General features: G+C 40.3%; 2 protein-coding genes across 2 annotated transcripts; one reads left to right on the top strand and one right to left on the bottom strand.

Annotated features, from left to right (window-relative positions):
• Positions 1-1212: 1212 nt before the first annotated feature.
• LOC113238536 (retinol dehydrogenase 13-like) lies at positions 1213-2834 on the bottom strand. Its single transcript, XM_026475362.1, has 5 exons — positions 2717-2834; positions 2255-2617; positions 2060-2181; positions 1697-1914; positions 1213-1579 (listed from the first exon to the last, which is right to left on the bottom strand). The coding sequence occupies exons 1-5, from the start codon at positions 2832-2834 to the stop codon at positions 1441-1443; spliced, it is 960 nt and encodes a 319-aa protein (XP_026331147.1). The 3' UTR covers positions 1213-1440.
• Positions 2835-11034: 8200 nt separating this feature from the next.
• LOC113238535 lies at positions 11035-13407 on the top strand. The gene is made up of 2 exons (XM_026475361.1): positions 11035-12891; positions 13340-13407. The coding sequence occupies exon 1, from the start codon at positions 11035-11037 to the stop codon at positions 12778-12780; it is 1746 nt and encodes a 581-aa protein (XP_026331146.1). The 3' UTR covers positions 12781-12891; positions 13340-13407.
• Positions 13408-14577: the final 1170 nt, after the last annotated feature.

Below are 14577 nucleotides of genomic sequence, written 5' to 3'. Positions count from 1 at the left end.
TGTACCGCTAGCTCGCTGTCGACTGGGAAGAGGGAGGAAGAAGCTCACCTGGTACGAATTGCATCAAATTGCAAATCGCGTTTCTGAATATTGGCGCAGTTCATAGTGTACACCTTGGTTCATTGATGACCATCCTACCCTACCGGTAATAAAAAGTGGGTAGGTACATAAAGATCCCACAAAATCTCGACAAAAATAAAAACAACACAGGTATGTAACAAACCTACTTTATGCCTTTAGGCCTTAAGGCCGTCTAATACATAAAGCCACAATGTTCACTTAGTTCACTAAGAATCCGCTACATGGCATTGACCCATTTGGCGTTATTTCTGTATCGCGGTGTTAAGGAATTTCCCTCGAATACTTTTATATACGGTTTTAGCCAGCGGCTTCTTTCTAATATTTATAGCCGTTTTTATAGAATAATTTAAGTTTTTACTCCCTTTGTAATAAGTTTCAATTCCGTTCAGTAAGTTGATTTTGTATTTAATGAATTTTAATGTAATTTTCTTTGTTACTTATTTAATGCGAATTTTTGGATTGTTAAAAATAGCAATAAAGTGTAATGTAATTATATTCCTAATATAACACACAAAGTTTTAATAGAAGTATTATAAGATTATACATAAATTATAAAATACCAACTCTTCCTATAATAAAACAAATATACAAAAATATTTTACTTTGTTAATAAATAGGTTTATAGTAACTGCTGCAGATTTTTTCATCCGCTCTTTCTGGTAGTAATAAGTACCTATGACCCTTGTGAGTGAGCAAAGAACGTCATCCTATCTCACTCACTCCCATCGCCGAAATGGCCCGATTTGAAGAGAACTACAACTTACTACAACGAATTGGCGCCAAAGTGCAGCCAGCCTGAAGTAAGATGAGATCCAGACGTGAACTCTTTGCAAAGAGTGAGGCAAAACGCTGGTTCATTCCGTGGCTTAGTTGGTATAGCGTCTGTCACGGTATGCTAGAAGACGTCGGTTCGACTCCGGCCGGATCGAAGGAATTTTATCTGAGTGTTTGATCTTTGTATTAATAATTATAACAAACTAGTGGAGTAATTTCACAAAAAATAATTGAATATCAATTCAATAAAAAATTACAATACATGTAATCAACAAATCAACGTCACCATGACAACCATAAAAAAGTGTATAAAATGTACAAAGGAGTCCGTAACAGTCCCATTGTCACCAAGAAGTCAAAATCTGATAAGGGGATCGAAAAAAGCCAATAAGCAAATTTTAGAAGACAGTTTTTTTCCAAGAAGTTATATTATTCATTTTTGTAACTCGCATTGTTACAAATTGTATTAAAAAAACCAAGGTATTTATGATAATTCTATACAAAATTAGGTATTATATAGGTATATATATATAAACCCTGCACCAGTAATATAATGTGGACATTTTCTATTATGTTTACAGTCACTTAAGACTTTACTCCAGGGTCATGGGCTGTAAAGGGATTATAGTCTTTAAGACCTACAAGGTCCATTGAAATTTCCCATAGTTTTTTTGCATACTCATCATTGCGACCATTGTGAGATGGGCTGGTGACCACACAGTCACTGTGAACAAAAATAATTTATATGATATTACACAATTCCATAATATATGTATACATCCAATGCCATAATAAGAAGTCACAAAAATATTTTTATACTTTAATTTGATATAAGATTTACCTGTAATATAATCCAGTTTCATTTGCACATTTCTCATCTACTGAACAATATATGGTTGTTTGAGCTCCCAGTTCTGGACTTTTAAGAAATGGTCCAAAAACAGTACCTATGAGTAAGCGTGCTCCTCGGAACAGTGTCTCATCAAGGTGACGACCCAGCTCTGTTTTTATTACACCTGGATGCAAACAGTATGTGTTCACACCGTCTATATTGTGCTCCTGAAAATAATTATACCAATAGACTGGTTGAGAAGCTAATGTGTGTTAGATTTAGCCATGTTATAGAATATTCTACTTATAGAATATAATCTAAAAGTACCTTGTTAGTCTTCTTATACTATTTTTTCTGCATGGATTTATTTACCTTTAGTTTGGCTGCCAGTTCTTTTGAAAACAATACATTGGCCAGTTTGCTTTGCGAATAAGCTTCAGCGGCATTGTATCGTCTCACCTTGAAATTTAAATCATCCAATTTCATACCATTTCCTAAAAATGATGAAGGAGTATTAAAATTTCATATTTCAAATTATAAGGCAATTTTGCTATTTTAATTTCTCACTTGTATGAGCTTTAGAGGAAACAGTGACAATTCTCGCTGGTTTACTGTTTCGTAGTCTGGGTAGTAAAAGCAAAGTCAAAAGGAAATGTGCCAAATGATTTGTCCCAAGCTGTGTTTCAAATCCATCTTCGGTTTCTCCTTTGGGGCACATCATAATTCCAGCATTGTTCACTAGTATATTAACCTGCGGCTCATTATCCAGAATCTTTTTGGCAAAATCTCGCACTGAATTGAGTGAAGCCAGGTCACATTTCTCCAAAACCAATTTACCGGACTCTGGAAGATCTTTGCATTTGTTTTCTATGTCTTTTTTTGCCTCTTCTCCTTTGTCCAAATTGCGACAAGCCATTATTACTTTAGCGCCTAAAAAAGTTAAAGCATTTTTTAAAGGTAAGACGCACATGAAATTAATCTTATGTCCATTGACCATGTGTAATAACAGATTTTTAAACATTTAGATACCTCTTTTGTAGAAATCTAAAGCAGTTTCTTTGCCGATCCCAGTGTTACATCCCGTTATTATAGCAGTTTTTCCAATAAGTTTCACTGCGCTTGTACACCGGCCACTGAACCATGGCATATTGGTAATTTCACAACAGATAACAATCACTTAAATATGAAATTGTATTAATAAAATATTATTTGTCGAATACAGTTGTACATTAATTGAAACAAAAGAAATCTAACTTACGGAAACTTTTTTCGAGTCCCTATATTGCCCAACACAGTAATGCTCGACACGAGAATGTCCACCCCAGGAATGCGCGACACAAGAATCCGATGCATACGGCCTCTGATTGGCTGCGTGATCTGTACTCCTATTGGTGAAATCTGTCTGACAGTTCACGAAAAGACGTGGGTCGTGTTCACAATGAAGCTCAAATTGAGCTCAAATTAAGCGTCAAACGTCAAAAATTATAACCTTTGCGATAATAAATGGTATAAAATTTTTCGGTATTTTCAAACTAAACCCCCGGAGTGTTCCTCCTCTCCGCTGTAGGTGGGGGTACGGTCGGGTACGCTATTCCACTCGTCCGCGCCCCCACCAGCGGATGGCCGCGCTTTGTGCAGCCCCTCCCCGAGAAGGGAGACACATCAGTTCCCCGACTCCGAATGTGAGACTCGCCGAACACCAGACGAGCTTTCCATCCCGGGCCCCCCTCTATGCTGGGCAACGAACTCCCCCGAGTCCGCTACCCAGGGGCCATGGGGGGCCTAGACAGCATCTACTCAACAGTGAAGGTGAGTGGCTGCTCCCCCAGCCCCCGTGGCGGATCTGATGGCAGGCTCCACCGCATCACCTAATTTGCATCCGAGCGGACTCTCCCGAAGAGAGTCACTTGGAGCGTCCACCACGGGCCAACCGCCCAAGTTCGGCCGCGGAGGATAGGACGAGCGGCAACGACCGAACGATAGTCCGTCGCGCTGGTTTAATGCGGGCTGGGGACTTCACACGTTTCTCGAGGGTTGTGAACCTTCTTCAACGTGCAGGTTTCATCACGATGTTTTTCTTCACCGAAAAGCTCAAGCTAAATTTGAAATTAAATTTCGCACATAAATTCTGAGAAACTCAGAGGTGCGAGCCCGGATTCGAACCCACGACCCTCTGTTTGAGAGGCAGTAGGTCAAACCATTAGGCTACCACGGCTTTTTTTTTAATAAATATAAAAGGTTAAAAATACATTAAACGAAATAAATATACTTTGTAAGTAGCTGAAACACTAACCCCGGAAAGCCAAGAAAGAAAAAAATCTATAGACGGAAATGATGTCGCGTTTTATTGTTTACAATACGAAATTGTTATTGATTGACACTACTATTGTAAAAACCCCTTCTAAATAATATTTAAAATTTAATACAAATATTATGAGTGTATAAAAAAATAAATAAAACGTACAAATATTTTGACAAATTTACAACACTCGATATCATGACAGTGAATTTTGAAACGCAAGATCGCGTCGGCGTGCCTTTTTCACACAATTTTGGCAATATATAGTTGTCAAATGCGCTTTTTTGCTTCGATTTTTCACTATCTTCAAATATTCCAAAAACTGAAGATTGGTAGGTGGATTACATTAGACTAGATTTATTTTCAAAAAAAATTTGAACTCTCAACTCGACGTCAGCTATTCTAAAGCTGAGCCTCTATATCAGAATTTTTAAATCGAATCGTCGCAATTGCCGACGATTTACCCTTGCAATTTAATGTAAAGGAGAAATCCTTTAAAATCCTTTTTTTTTTAAGAAACATCAAACTCTGTTTAAAAGAAAATTGAACAGATGAAACCCATTATAATGCCAAACTTCTTTCGAGAGTTAATGTTAAAGGTAAAGTTTATTGATACTGGGATCATAAGAAGGCAAAAGCCTAGCATTTTGCACGACTTAACCATCACTACGTTCGCCGAGTAGAAAATTGCATTTTTATTATACAACAAAAGGTCCACTAATAATTTTTCAAAATAACTAAAAAAGTTAATACGAAGAGAGGGCCAATAGTATACAACAAGTAATAAAAAATAAAAGTTCATTATAATAAACTTTATTATTAGATAAAAGTTTAGCATACGAAAAGAAAAAAGTGCTCTGTTATTGCCCTGAACTTAAAGATTAAGTTACGTGATAATACGCCGTGGTAATTTATTACTTAGATAATATTTTTAAGGTTAATAGTAGTAGTGTAGTGTAGTAGTACCAAATTGCTAAAACAAAAAGCATTCAATTTTGGGTAACACTGGATCAGCCAGCTCACAGACTCTACGATAAATTGAGTTTATTTTCTTTTTCAAATTCAATCAATAAACCAAAACAGATACGAAGCGTTTCAAAAAAAGTACAAAAGTATTCAAAGGGGAAAGAAGTATGTATGCTTAGCTTTCTGCTGTTTATTTTTCGTTGGAAGTGGTTCTTCATTTTACCGTGGCTTTTAAAAAGGGTAAAAATAAGTTCTTAAAACCGCTAGGCAGCAGTTGCTAAAAAGTAAAAATTAAAAGAGAAGAATAAAATTGTGGAAGATCTGACATCACACTGTGAACAAAGCCTATCAAAAATGATGATACCACGTGACCTGTGTCTCCAATTCCTGGGCCGGACATTCCTGTGCTGGACATTCTTGTGTTGTACATTACTGTGTTGTACATTGACGGCTCCCGATCTATTGTACTTTTTGTTGACAGGACGTGACGTGACATTAGCGATGTGCGATAGTTGCTAAAAATAATTGAATTATCCGATTATAAACATAATCGAAATAATTGAAAATATGTTGACTAACCATTATGCTATAAGCACCGGTTTGGATACCTAAGATACAAGTAAGCAATTTTACTTAGTTTAGGAATCACCTTTTTTTTTTTTTTATATTCCGAGGGAATCTGCTTACAGATACCCCGGCCCCGCGGGGGCAGAGCCGGGGTTATGTGGGACTGGGCTGAACCCTGAAGGGGAGCAGCCCGACCGCACTAAACCCCCGGAGTGTTCCTCCCCTCCGCTGTAGGTGGGGGTACGGGTACGCTGTTGCACTCGTCCGCGCCCCCACCAGCGGCTGGCCGCGCCCTGCGCAGCCCCTCCTCGAGAAGGGAGACACATCGGTCCCCCGACTCCGAATGTGAGGCTCGCCGAACACCAGACGAGCCTTCCATCCCGGGCCCCTTTATGCTGGGCAACGAACTCCCCCGAGTCCGCTACCCAGGGGCCATGGGGGGCCAGGACAGCATCCACTCAACTGTGAAGTTCAGTGGTTGCTCTCCCAGCCCCCGCGGCGGATCTGATGACAGGCTCCGCCGCAACACCTAACGCGCTTCCGCGCGGACTCTCCGAAGAGAGTCCCTTGGAGCGCCCACCACGGGCCAACCGCCCACGTTCGGCCGCGGAGGATAGGACGAGCGGCAACGACACACCGACACGTCTCTTCCCCCGCGGCCCCGCCGCCACTGCATCATTAAAAGCGGTGCAGCCCCGCCAGGGTCGCGGAGGACAGGACGAGCGGCAACGACACACCGACACGTCTCTCCCCCCGCGACCCTCCTCCTCGCGCATCCGCGCGGTCCCGGTGACCAGACGAGCCCGCGCGGAACGCCCTCCTCCTCGGGCCAGCCTACCACCATCGGCCAGCCCAGATTAACGTGCACTACTAACCTTAATTAAAGTTATGTAAATATACAATACTATCACTATTTGCGATAGTCTGGCGCATATGTGTAAATAAAAGGTTATTTAATAAGATTCATGTATTTAGGTTAAATTTTTATACAGAATAAATCTTCTATATCTTTATCTTTAATTTGATTCTTAATATGAATTAGTTACCACCTTGTTACTACACTTAACTAATTTTTTTAACTTGTTACTACAGTTAACTTTTTGATGTTGATCAAATATCGATTGTGAATCGAAATAGTTATTAATCTACTAGTTACTAATTTTTGATCAAATATCGTAATAGTAATAGAATTGACTGTTAATAAATTAGTAATAGGATCGATTACTAATACCAGTTAAATAAGTAATGTGATCGATTTTTTTTTACATTCAGTGGCATGGAAATTATAATAATAATAATAATAATAACTCATAAACTCGACATAGCCCCGCACTAGGGACACCACACACATAGACAAGCCCAAATTATACCCAAACTCACGAGAGAAAGAAATGTACGTCATTCAAATATTTTACGTTGTAATCGTTGAGACTCGCTATTCGATATTCGTTATGCGGTTTTACTGACGGTATCGATTTTGTCGGCAAATGCTATTCGTACACTACTTTAACCGATCATAACGACAATTCGGTTCGATACGTTCGTTAAGTTTTGTTAAGATTCGATATTTTTATCGGCTCTTCGAGGGCACCAACGACGCGCTTTCTTCTTACATTTCACTGTTAGATATTTGTGTTTTGATCGCATTAAGTGGAAAAAATTCACGTTTTGCCTTAAGGTAAGCTAAAATGTTTCGTAATTGAAAGGGACTTGTTCTTGGCTGTGTCTGTGAATTGTACAGGTATTACCGCAGTCATTTTAAAGAGTTGATTCACAAAGAGTACGGCAGATATTTGCAGAATGTTGAGCAGAACATTTGTCGTGATAGCAAAGCATTTTGGAAGTATGTGAAGGAACGACGTTGCGATCGGTGGCAATGCAGTGAGTATCAGTATAAAGGTAAATTGGTAGCCGGTAAGGATGCAGCTGATGCATTTGCGGATTACTTTAACTCCGTTTTTCATAGCGGTATTCCTATCCTCAGTGTGGAGGATGCTGAAAGCAAAGCCAACATAGATGTGGGTGCTTTGAGGGTTTGCGTCGACCGAGTAACGCCCACAGAACTAAGGAATGCGATTCGCCGTCTTAAGCCCTTTTCTTCGTGTGGTCCAGATGCTATACCCCCCTATATTGTGAAGGATTGTTCTTCGGCCTTAGAAATTCCACTATTATACATTTATAATCTTTGTTTAAAGAACTGTGTCTACCCTGCAAAATGGAAATTATCGAAGGTAACACCCATTCCGAAAAAAAAAATGTCTATCGATGTAATGGCCTACAGACCTATCGCGGTATTATCAGTTTTTGGCAAGATTTTTGAAATAATTATGAGTGGTGCCATTGTCCAGCAGATTGGCACACGTTTGGATGACGCACAGCATGGGTTTCGCACAGCGCGCTCAACTACGACTAACCAGGTGCGATTTGTCGATTATGTTGCGGCCCAAATGGATGCTAGCCACCAGGTTGACGCCGCGTTCTTTGACTTTAGAAAAGCATTCGATCTGGTGGATAACGATATTCTTTTGCGGAAACTTTCTGCACTTGGGTTTATTCGGAAACTACTCAGGTTCTTTGCTGACTATTTTCGGGATCGTAAGCAATATATACAGCTGGCGTCATATGAATCAGAGGAATACTATACTCGGTCTGGTGTCAGTCAGGGGAGTACCCTTGGACCCCTTCTATTTCTCCTCATGATTAATGACCTTCCACGGGTATTATCCGCATCGAATTGCCTCATGTTTGCGGATGACTTAAAATTGTTTTATTCTGTCTCGAAAGTTACTGATTGTGAAGATTTGCAGAGAGATATTGCGGCTGTGGCAAGGTGGAGTGTTATCAACAAGCTCCCATTTAATGCTTCCAAGTGCCAAGTTATAACATTCACTAGGTCTTTTAAACCAATCGTATTTAAATACGACCTCAACGGCTTGGTTCTTGCGCGAGTTGACAGCATCAGGGATCTTGGAGTGACTCTGGATTCAAGACTCAACTTCCATGATCATATAGTGGCCTCTTGTAAATGTGCAAGCAGAACAATGGGCTTTATCATGCGTGTTGCTTCGCAATTTCAGAATTCCAGGATCGCGGTAATGTTGTACAATGCCTATGTTCGTTCTAAATTGGAATACAATTCTGTGGTCTGGGATCCCTGGGAAGAAAAATATGAACTTATGCTAGAGAGGATACAGAGACAGTTCTGTAGGTATCTGTATAAAAGGGAATACGGGTACTATCCACTGCTTTACCCGTCCAAATATGTTTTGGGCATGGTAGGGTTTGAGACCTTACAGTTTAGGCGGAAACGAAATCTTCTAATACATTACAGCAGAGTTCTTAGAAGTAATATAGATAGCCCAGTAGTACTGCAGTCGATTCGTTTATTTGTGCCTCAAAATTATACTCGATTGGGTGCTCGGCGCCGTCTTGAGTTGTTTGCGTTCCCGGTCGGTGTACGCACAGACCACGCCCGCAACTCCCCCACGCCTCGAGCTCTTGCCTTGCTCAACACTCTCCTGGATGAGGTCCGGGATGCTGATGTGCTCACCGACAAATTAACAACTTTAATAACTTATTTTGACATTTTTTTAAATAACTATTTGACATGATCATAGTATATTCTTGGCATGATTGTTATTATTATTTGTTGTATTATTTTCTGTTTTATTTTTGTTGACATTATAATTTTATGTATTGACTGCTTTTATGACTAACATTGTGAGTGCTTTGGGTTACTCTGTAAACTCACAATGTGTACTTTAAATAAATAAATAAATAAATAAATAAACAGGTTAGTGACCTAACGGTTTTTATGAAAAATTTTATGCAACAAAATGTGCAAAATGTGGGGGTGTCGGAACAACAGACACGTGTGGTATCCGAGTCTAGTACCTCGCAAGTACCCGACACTGCACCTCAATTAGCCACTGTGCCACAATCTTGTACACTAGTTGAGGGAAATGATGACGATTTTTCCTTCCAATCTCTACAAACTACACTGAAGGACACTGGTGTAGGCAAAACCTACCATGAACGATTTGAGTTAATGAATTCTTTACGGCTTTTTGGGTCCCCTGATTGGCTCAACATAAATTTCATTGAAACTCAAAAGACTTATTTATCTAAACCGGGTTTTGTTGAATTGGAATCCAATGATGATCTGAAACCTTTCGATAAAAACAAGTTTCTACCCTCTTGTGAACGTACTTTATCTGCTTTGTCTAACGCTGTATTATTACAAAGAAATATTTTACAACAGAATGTTACTTCCTTATTTTCATGGGTACGAGAACTTCAGGTAATTAATTACGATGCATTTTCTAGCAAAGTTAAGGAATTATTTAACGAAGATAAAACATACAATAAAATTTCCAACGACATCATGCACATTATTTGTGGGAAAAGGGCGTCAATAATAAATAATCGAAGAAATGAATTGTTGAAGTCCATTCTAAATAATTATATGGTAAAAAATTCAAAAAGATATCCCCATCTTCTGAATTTTTATTTGAACCAGAACAATTTTCTAAATTGCTTGACAGAGAAGGTGGTCCATCATAAGTGCTTGCTAAACCACAACCGGCAAAAAGAAATTTGTCTTTTTCGTCTACATCTAAAGGTCAGATCAAATTCCCTTTGAAAAACCAATTCATACAACCCTTTCGTACACCCAACACAGAGCCTTCAGGGAGTTCAAAGCCTAGGGGGTTGGCGGCGTCTCGTGGAAAACGAAAGCACGAGCCTAGAAGGTCTCGCGAGCGTCGTCAAATCGATTCCAAGAGACGCCGCTATGATTGACTCACATCGCTTCGAAGCGGGTCGCCTACAACACTTTTATCACAGGTGGGTGGCTCTAAGAGCTCCTCCAGTTATATTGAAAATGATTTCCAATCTTCGAATACCATTTATAAGAAAGCCCCCTCTATTGATACCAGATTTGGATACTTACCAAACATCAGACTCTCCCCAAATGGCTGCAGAAATTCGGGCAATGTTAGATTTAAAGGTCTTAGAACTAGCGGAAGTAAGTCCCAGTTTTGTGTCACCGATGTTTTTAATTCAAAAAGCAGACCTTTCCTTCCGACCGATTTTCGACCGAATTTTACCTTATATCTCATTTCGAGATTCCAAATTTTCTGCAACCGGGAGACTGGATGACGAAAATCGATATGTCGCAAGCGTATTTTCACGTAAACGTCACGCCACCTCACCGTCGTTTCCTAAGATTAATATTCAGACATGTACTTTACCAAATGACCTGCCTTCCATTCGGTATAGCATGTACCCTGAGGTGTTTTGCAATGTTAACAAACTTTGTGGCGCAGAGACTGCGAGAGGCGGGTGTCCGTATTGTAGTTTATCTCGACGATTTTCTGATTGTCAATCAAGATCGATGTTTGCTTCAGCGGCAAACTTCTTTAATCATAGAATTTCTTCAGGCTCTAGGATGGATTCTCAATTTCAAAAAATCTATTATGAATCCCACACAAAACATCGAATTCTTAGGAATTCAATGGAATACCCTACAGAACGAAAAAATCTTCCTCCCAAGAAGATAGTAAAACTACAAAAGGAGTTTCAGCGACTTCTTTTGAAGAAGACCTGCTCTCTCAGCGAAGCGAGATCCGTTCTGGGGCGATTAAATTTTGCCAATTACGTAGTGCCACAGGGTCGATTACATTGCCGCCACTTTCAACGTCACCTTCGCACGTTACCCAAGGGAACGCATCCAAGGCAGCAATACATGTTGCCGAAGGACGTCCTGTTGGATCTACAGTGGTGGCGGCGTGCGGTAAGCAATTTTTCTATGATTCATTTACCACAGATTACTCACTATCTAGTAACCGATGCTTCCAATTACGGTTGGGGAGCCCTACTAAACGACACGTGTCTTGCCGGGACCTGGGAACCTTACCAACAAACTTGGCACAGCAACCTCAAGGAGCTAGTAGCGATCCAGAGAGCGATAGAATCAAATACAGAGGGCTTACGCGGGGCCAGTTTGCTGATTCAGTCAGACAATGTAACGGCTCTCGCGTACTTAAGGAACGAAGGGGGCACGAAGTCATCAAAATTAATGAGTCAAACCCGCCAGGTATGTCAACTAATTCAAGACTTACAGATTGTACTTACTTATCAACATCTACCAGGACGTTTCAACTGTGTGGCCGATCGACTGTCTCGAGGCAAATCGATACCAGAGTGGCATCTCCAGCCAGGTACCAGAAGCGACAGACAAAATATTTCAAAAATTCGGTATACCTCAGGTGGATCTCTTTGCATCAGCGCGAGCCCACGTAGTTCCCCAATACGCGTCCCAAGACCCGAGGGACGAGGCCGCTCTATTCCACAATGCCTTCAGCAGGCGATGGGAGTACCAACTAGCTTGGGTGTTTCCTCCTCCATCACTCATGCCTCGGGTTTTGACTCACCTAAACAATTGCAGAGGCCAATATATTGTAGTAGCCCCCCACTGGATAAAGTCGTTTTGGAGACCAGATCTACGGAACAGAGCCCTCAGCAGGCCAGTTCTAATACACGACCTACAGAGAACTCTAATAGACGTAACTACCAACCTACCGCTCCCCAAGGTAACCGATTTGATATTGAAAGCTTGGCTGATTGGAGCTGGGACACTTTACTGAAAAATTGGACCCCAGCAGAGAAGGCCGTATTGATGAACGGGTGGCGGAAATCTACTTTGATGTCATATAAACCGGCCTGGAATCGATGGGTAAAGTGGTGTTTAAAAAACGAAGTTTCCATTATTACACCGCAAGCAAAAGACCTCGCCAAGTTCCTCGCAGATCTCCATATTACAGAAAAGCTTGCCCCATCAACCATACAGTTACATAAATCTGTTGTTTCCACTATTTGCGAACCGCATTTGAGTAAAAAATTAAGTCAAGACACATTTGTGCGGCGAGTGCTAAAATCTGTTTCAGTAGCACGCCCCATTAATAGGAAAGTCCCCATTTGGGACCCGCAACAGGTTGTACAATGGCTTCAAAACAATGTGCCGATTAATATTTCATTTTTCGAAGCGTGTCGGCGTTGTGCTACAATATTATTACTTACATCGGGAAGAAGAGTTCATGATTTAACATTGTTATCCATTTCACCAGGTCACATACAAGAGGATAATACTAACATTATTTTGTGGCCAATATTTGGTTCGAAAACAGACTCCGCACAACACCAACAATCGGGATGGAAACTTAGCCCTCATGATGTTCAAGCAATTTGCCCTGTCTACTAGGTAAAAAAGGTCATTGAACTGTCGACATCAAGAAGAGGCTCACTTCAACAACTATTCATCACGACTCGGGGAACGCCGAAGCCTGCCTCCAGGACGGTAATTGGCGGTTGGGTAAGAACTGTTCTTAAATCTGCAGGTGTAGACGCTGCTCCTGGCAGCAGTCGCTCTGCAGTTGCCTCTTACAACTGGCTATGTAACGTCCCATTAGACACCATACTCGAGAAAGGTGACTGGAGACGGGTTTCGACTTTCCATAAACATTACTGTAGCAAAATAAATAAGACTATCAGTGCTAATAATAACACATCAAATGTATCAAATTTATTTAATCCAATTTAGAATATTATTGAATTATTTACAAATGCATGCTTAATACGTAATTGTTTTCTATTTATCAAATTATACAATGTTTCTTACAGAATGTTAGTTTCCTTACAAACTATAATACAAAGATAAACACTAAATAATCTTTCTTTTAAACAGTATGAAAACTAACGATTCACTTGATTTCTATCACATGACATTCACTTATTCACTGTAGTCCGTGTTCTCTATTTAGCTCATCACACCTCTCACCAGGTGGTAACAAACACTTCTCACCAAACCCGGACAAGGCGAGGAATGCACAATGATAAGGTTTTACCTACCAATAAAACCGCCATTGTGCTCCGAGCCTTGTCCGGGCAATTTAAATTGCACCTGGTGAGAACAATGAGGAAAACCGCGTGTCGAGTTTGAACAACGGCCACCGCACCCCCGCTCTAAAGGAGGGGTGAGCAGCGTGGTGGTAAGGATCCAACAACCAATCGGAGGGCAGAAGGAGAAATTCAGTGTTGCCACTTGTCAAATCGTGTTTTGTACCAAAAATTCATCAATAGCTCTCTCACCAAACCCGGACAAGGCTCGGAGCACAATGGCGGTTTTATTGGTAGGTAAAACCTTATCATTTTTTTCCATCCTCTAAGGTAAATATCTGATGAGTTGAGAATTTACTAGGGAAACGTCGCTCACCTTAACCTATACAATCGCATCACGACATAAACAAGTGATTACAAGACACAGCCAAGAACAAGTCCCTTTCAATTACGAAATATTTTGGCTTACCTTAAGGCAAAAAGTGAATTTTTTACACTTAATGCAATCAAAACACAAATATCTAACAGTGAAATGTAAGAACAAAGCTCGTCGTTAAGCATACCGACGTAAACAGGTTGCCCTCGAAGAGCCGATAAAAATACTGAATCTTCACAAAACTTAACGAACGTATCGAACCGAATTGTCATTATGATCGGTTACAGTCGTGTACAGAATAGCGTTTGTCGACAAAATCGGTACCGTCGGTAAAACCGCAAAACGAATATCGAATAGCGAGTCTCAACGATTACAGAATACTCGGTAAAACCGCAAAACGAATATCGAATAGCGAGTCTCAACGATTACAGAATACCGCTCCAAATCTCCGAAGAATTAACAAATTTCCGGTTAAGTTTTCATGCAAACCAGGCGTGTCGCTGCTATCATTCAAGTGGACTATTTCAAATAACAAAAAGGTAGTTTTTTTTTTCTATTTTGAAAATCGCTAATTAATAAAAATGTATGCTTTACGTTATCGTGAAACTAAGAAACCAACTTAAATAGTTATCTGGAAATGAAATAATAATTGTTTATCGTCGCTGCGCGTGCGAGACCGCGTAATAAGAGCAACTTGTAAATACCGCGTATGTGTTTTTTGATGATTTTACAGGAGGAGGAAAAACTTGATTATCTCAGCGATTTCAATTCTTATTAGCGACTGAA

This window comes from Hyposmocoma kahamanoa, unplaced genomic scaffold (assembly GCF_003589595.1).
Source record: "Hyposmocoma kahamanoa isolate Upper Pololo Valley unplaced genomic scaffold, ASM358959v1 96536, whole genome shotgun sequence".
NCBI lineage: Eukaryota > Metazoa > Arthropoda > Insecta > Lepidoptera > Cosmopterigidae > Hyposmocoma > Hyposmocoma kahamanoa.
The sequence above is the reverse complement of the archived record's forward strand: the minus strand, read 5'-3'. Positions and strand labels throughout refer to the sequence as shown.

Excerpts from the sequence above, each read along its gene's own strand:
- LOC113238536 (XM_026475362.1), bottom strand. The coding sequence starts at position 2,834 with ATGCCATGGTTCAGTGGCCGGTGTACAAGCGCAGTGAAACTTATTGGA. Across the intron at positions 2,618-2,716 it reads TTTAGATTTCTACAAAAGAG|GCGCTAAAGTAATAATGGCT; the intron begins GTATCTAAATGT and ends TAACTTTTTTAG. Across the intron at positions 2,182-2,254 it reads TTCCTCTAAAGCTCATACAA|GAAATGGTATGAAATTGGAT; the intron begins GTGAGAAATTAA and ends CATCATTTTTAG.
- LOC113238535 (XM_026475361.1), top strand. The coding sequence starts at position 11,035 with ATGGAATACCCTACAGAACGAAAAAATCTTCCTCCCAAGAAGATAGTA.